The sequence below is a fragment of the Pantherophis guttatus genome, chromosome 1 (genome assembly GCF_059756535.1).
Source record: "Pantherophis guttatus breed Tessera chromosome 1, ASM5975653v1, whole genome shotgun sequence".
NCBI classification, from domain to species: domain Eukaryota; kingdom Metazoa; phylum Chordata; class Lepidosauria; order Squamata; family Colubridae; genus Pantherophis; species Pantherophis guttatus.
Window position 1 is genome coordinate 322,650,751 of NC_142063.1, and position 6,000 is coordinate 322,656,750.

Genomic DNA, 6,000 nt, shown 5'->3' on the forward strand with positions numbered 1-6,000 from the left:
CAAATGGCCAGGGAAGTCTGACGCAAGCACAGTGAGGCCTGAGGAGTGTGCACAAACAGGGGAGACTTAACCGAGCAGCTTGTGACCTTCCCTGCTAGCTTCTCTATTGACTTTGCTTGTGTGAAGCCAGCAAGGAAGATTGCAAATCATAATCCTGTGTTCACAGGACACTACAATGTTGCAAGTACAAGCTGGTTGGCAAGCATCAAAATCACTAACACAAGAACTTTGCAACAGATGGAAGTTTGAGAACCAGCTGCAGTCACCACTCTTTCAGTGCCAGCATAACTTTAGACGGTCACTGAATGAGTGGTCATTAATTGAGGACTATCTGTATCATGCTGCAAAAGTCAGAGATGGAATGTTTTTAAACAACTATTCCAATGTTAGTAAATAAACCTGGTATTATTAACCTTTATGCCAAGGGTGTCAAACTTGATTCCATTGAGGGCCGCATCAGGGTTATGTTTGACCTTGGGAGGGCCAGGTGTGGGGAGCGTGGCTAGGGGGCATGGCCAGCTCGACATCGCTCATGTTGGAGGTGCCTGTGGTGGCCCGTGTACTCTGCCAGCAAAAGCGGGTCCCCGAGCTCTGTTTTCGCCTGTGACAGCCTCCTGCAACCCTCTGCCAGCGAATATGGAACTTGGGAGGGGAAATGGAGCTCCATTTTTGTTGGCAGAGGCACTGCGGGCCAGTCCTTCGCTGTTTCCAGGGCAGCCCCATGGGCCAGATCTAAGCACTCCACGGGCTGCATCCGGCCCGCAGGCCTTGAGTTTGAGACCCCTGCTTTCTGCCATCGAAAGAAAAGGCATAAAACTTCTGTTTTTAATGAACAAGCGGGAATACTATGCAACTAATAATCACATACAGATAGATCTTGACTTATGACTATAATTGAGCCCTTACGATTGTAAGTTGTTCCAGTCATTAAGTGGGTCACTATGTGACCATGCCTGTTTTTACTACGTTTTTTGTGGCAGTCACAATGAACCCGTTTTAGGAAAAGAGTGTTTCAAATGAATTTGTTTAATGACTGATTCACTATAAAAATGGTTAAAAAAAATAAATCAGGTGCTTGACGTACAACGGCAATAATTTACAATTAAAATTCCAGTCTCAATTGTGGTTTTAAGTCAAGGACTACCTATAAGTAGTAAATTTAAATTTTAAACTAGAAAGATAAATATTAGAGGTTACATTTAATGTCTAAAACAATAAAGTTCTGTCTGTATAGCAGAAATCAGTTGTAAAATATCTATGTTAACTCTAAAAAACAAACTGCCAACTTTTATGCATCTCATTAAGGAATTTTTTTTCCAGTGAAAGCTTTTAGTAATAAATCTATTAGATCAAAAGCCACTACATATTACATTATTTAAATTTACATCTAAATTAACAGAAACATGCATATTATAATCAAGATGCAATTACCTTCAGTAGTTTTACATATCAGTGTATATAATACGTGGATTGACTCTAAGATGGCTTCTCCTTAGAACTTTGAAAAACATCCTAAACCTATAGATTTTCTTACAGAACAATTCCATTCAAACTTGAGGAAATGAACATTAACTTCTGCCACTAATAAAAGTAAAGTCTTTCCTCAGTCAACTCTTGCAGAAAAGAAATCTATCTCAATGAAAATTATATATGAGTCACCAATAAATATGGTTATTTGCCATTCTACATACTGTTTTTCAATGTTAATGTCTAGCCGTGAATTTAAGTGAGAATAGCTAAGATGATGCTCCAGGAGTATTTATAATTAAAAACACTATGCATAAAGCAGTTTTTGACCTAGTCTATATAAATGTCCTACAATAAGGTTATATGAAACTTTGGATTCAAAAGCAAAAAATCCTTAAGAGCATGTATGGACACAAACTGTGTGTACTATGTAACTCTGTGAACCAAAGATGTCTTTTCTTGGATCTAACTGCAATCAATCTGCATGTAATCATAATAAAAGGCATGGCTGTTTTAAGGAGCTACAGGTAGGTGCTATATTCATGCTCTAAACAAATTCAAAAGCCCCTTTTTGCCTTTGAATTGGAAGAGCTGCACAGTCCTACAATGTTTACTTTCATATTCAGCTGAAAGTCCCCAGCACTAATAGCACTATGATAAACTGCAGCAGTGACTAGCAAATGATATCACCAACCTACACTTGTAATTTGAGATCTTTGGAATATTTTGCTAGATTAAAGTATACAAAGCAAAACACAATGAATAATATTAATAGGTTTGATTCAATTGAATTCCTTTTAGGAATCTGAAGTATCTATATAGAGGTTTCTGCATCCTCAGCATTAACAGAGATATGTAGTAAAGCTGGAGAATACAGCTTTCATTCAAAACTCATGATTTAATCTTACAGACTGGTTAGAGAATCTGTCTAAGTCACAATATTTTTTTAAAAAATTGGGGGTTTTCATAAACCAATGATCTATTTCCAGATATGAGAACTTTTAGAACTTTCAAAGAACAGCCACTGAAGTCCAGCACTGAAATAAAACAAAAATTGCTTCACATATTTCTAGATTCCCAGAAATCACTACCATCTCTTTCATAGAGGAACTTCTTTCTTCCAAACATCAGAAACTGATAGTAGGACAACAGCCATTTATCTGTATACATGGATTAACTAGCTGTTCACTTGGGACATAGAGTAGCAGTAAATATGAACAAAGAAATCAGGCACAAAGGACGATATATATTTAAGAAAACTAGTATGAACAAGCAGTATCAACACTAGGGGGTGTGGGAGAAATAGAAAATCTTGGATGATGTTGAGGTCACTCCCAGGAATGAATGTGGCATTGGTTAGGTACAGTGGTATAAAGCCATGCTCCACTAAACAACATGAAAGAAATGGGGAGTATGCCATAACATTGATGTTAGAAGAAGGGCCAAAGGATGCTGCTGATCACTGTGCTACAGTTAGCATAATGTATTAAAAACATTTTTGCTTTCCTTTTCAAAAGGCCAAGGCTATTTGAATAAGCACTGCCTACTGTGCAGCTGGAATGACAGCTAACCCCCCCCCCTTTTTTTTCTTATGGAAGGCAGAGATTGCAAAATATCAACCCAATATAGAAGTAAAAAGAAAACTCATCAAGTCAGCAGCTACATTACCAAGAAACAAAGATTATTCCAGAATGGATTGTAGGCTGAAAAATAGGTGAAAGGTGGATAATCCTACATTCAAAAACTGAAAAGTATAATGAGACAGAGAACAGGAACAAAGGATGCCTAGACAAGATATTTGGGGTGGGGTTACCTCATAAAATTAACTTCCTCAATCTTAACAACCCCAAAATCACATCATCTTTTTGCCCTTATCGGCATTGGAAGAATAATTTCTGGGGCGGGGGTGTGTGTGTGTGTGGGGGGGAGAGAAATGGAACCGACATTTCTACAGGCGCGCCTTCATCGCCACAGGAGAAAGAAAAAACGAAAGAATGGAGGAGAAAATACAAACATTACACAGGAAGAGCACAAAAAAAAGAGGCTCTCTGGAGGAAAGTCGGGGCATTTATATATATAAAAAATAAAATTAAAAAAAAAAAAAAGCCGCGGGCGCAATACTTGACACTCCCAACTCTCGCTCACCGATGGTGGAGATGAAGGTGGTGTTAAAAGCATCATCGGAGAACCGGAAAAGCACGCAGGTCTTGCCAACGCCCGAGTCGCCGATCAGCAGCAGCTTGAAGAGCAGGTCGTAGGTTTTCTTCGCCATGGGGGCCCCCCCGCGCCGCGCGCCACTTCCTCGCCAGGCTCTGCCTCAGCAGGCGCCGCCGCCGCCTTGGGCCCTCCGAGACCCCTCCGTACTACAACGCACAAGGCCGGGCTCCGCGGCGGTGGCGAAGGAGGAGGCGGCAAGCTGAGGGAGGGAAGGGGAGGCACAAAATGGCTGCCTTGGTGACAGCGGGCCGGGCAAGGCAGGCAGCAGCTGTAAGGGACTCGGTTCCCGGGCAGAACTACCTCACGGGTGAACAGCGACGGCGGCGCTCGACTTCATGCCCCTCGGTTCCCTCTTCAGGCGACCGCTTCTCGGTTTCCTTAGTCAATCACGCTCCGGACGGGAGCAGGCCGAACGCACGCACAGCCGGGCCGAGGGACTCAGTGGACGGGTGGGGCGGGGTTACGCTCACGCAAAGGATGAGGAAGGGCGCGGGAGCGCGCACGCTGATTTGGCGGCCGCTCCCTTTCTTGCAGACAAGAAGTTGCTCCCTGACGTCAAAGGATGTGAACGGACCGCGGGCCAACCCTTCCGCATGCGCAGATGAATTTGGCGAGTTGCTACACACCACAGGAGGCCGTTCTGCGCCTGCGCGAGTGCGGACTGCTGCTCCACGCACGAAGGTGCGACGTCTCCAATCGTCGTACAGCGACGTGACGCAAAATGCCCAGGGAAATTCGCGGAGCTTTAGAAAAAAAGGAAGGGTTGTTTTTTTTTGTCGTTGTTGTTTGTTGTTGCGCTCCCAAAATGAAGGTTTCGAGGAGGGCGGGATTTGGACGCTTGTAACTCTTCCCTCGTCCATGATTGGTGGAAGAGTGGATCGGAAAGGCGGGGTCATAGCGTTGAATGGGAGCGGTTCGGTATGGCGCGTGCGCAGAGAGCAGGATTGTGACATGTGCGATCCATGCCCTGCCCTTTTCCCTCCCCCCCCTTTCTTTGGCTCAGGTAGTGCTTAGAATTTGAGAAGACTCTTAACCTGACCTGAGTTTAAGGAATGACTTGCATTTTCCCTCAGTAGGTTTCCACTTCAGTCTGCCTGGGCTTGCCCCTCCTGCAAAGCCACACGTTATTCAAGTTTACTTATTTCATGTTTATATTGACAACTCCAAACTATATGCACTCTGGGGCACACAATACTTCAAAGTGTAAAAGTCTGTAGAGATTCTCAGTCATGTAAGTCATGGATTGTCCCAAAGATGGTTTTTCAGGAGGCAACTGGACTTTCTCGTTTTTCTTTTGAAGACGTTTAACTTCTCATCCAAGAAACTTCTTCAGATCTGACAGGATAGTGGGGAATGGAAGGATTTATAAAGGATGCAAATGACCAGCTGTCTGCAAGGAATATAAACCCTTCCATTCCCCACTATCCTGTCAGATCTGAAGAAGCTTCTTGGATGAGAAGCGAAATGTCTTCAAAAGAAAAACAAGGAAGTCAAGTTGCCTTCTGAAAAACCACCTTTGGGACTGTAGGAAGTTAGCACCCACCCCTTTCCTAGAAGAATGAAATATTTTAGGAAATATTAAAAAGGCAGAATATTATGTTTCCCTGGTTGAAAAATGGAGAAACATGTTTTAAAGACAGCAGCTCCCACCTTCCTGTCTCCCCCCCCCTTTGTTAATGGGCCAGAGGCAGAAACTCAATCTTTGACAATAGGACCCATCTGCAACACAATAGCAACTCACCACATGGCACCTGGGAAGATTACATCAGCCAGCAAGGCTAGCTAAGACCCCCACTCCCTGGGAGTCTGACAATCAATCAGGATACTCTTTCGGGGGCCCAGGAAGTTCAAAGCCAGAGAGAGTATACAACCCGGGGACTTGCTGTATCTTGTCCCTTTTTCTGTTCAGGAACTCAAGCCATGTGATCCTGTCCACCATTAAACCATCTTTCCAAGCAGTCTCCATGTCTCCAGTGTCTTTGTCCCCACTTGGAGCTGAACCCAGAAGGATATTTCTTCCAACAGGACTTTAAAGTGTAATACCTTAAAGCAACTGAAAAAGTAGTTCTCAGCAATTATAGACTTCCAACAAAGATACAGGCCAGAGTCTTCTTCAAATCGTATTACTTTCACTTCCTTCTTGAAACCTAAAAACTTTGAAGCCGCCCATATTTCCTGGTATTAATGTTGCATGATGTAGGGGCGGTCGCACAGAAAGTCTGTGGCCTAGTTCACATTCCACGAACTTCACAAAGGGGTAAGGGGGGGGGTTGAGGGAGAAAAAACCTCCAACATGCTCTCCTTTGATAGTGTAAA

The 6,000-nt window shown here is 43.4% G+C and overlaps 1 protein-coding gene across 1 annotated transcript in view; it reads right to left on the reverse strand.

Annotated features, from left to right (window-relative positions):
• Positions 1-4,591, reverse strand: part of RAB10 (RAB10, member RAS oncogene family) — a 34,027-nt gene extending 29,436 nt beyond the window's left edge. The window contains exon 1 of the mRNA XM_034421189.3: positions 3,613-4,591. Coding sequence (XP_034277080.1) covers positions 3,613-3,739 — 127 coding nt within the window. The 5' untranslated portion in view covers positions 3,740-4,591. The remainder of the gene's footprint in view (positions 1-3,612) is intronic.
• Positions 4,592-6,000: the final 1,409 nt, after the last annotated feature.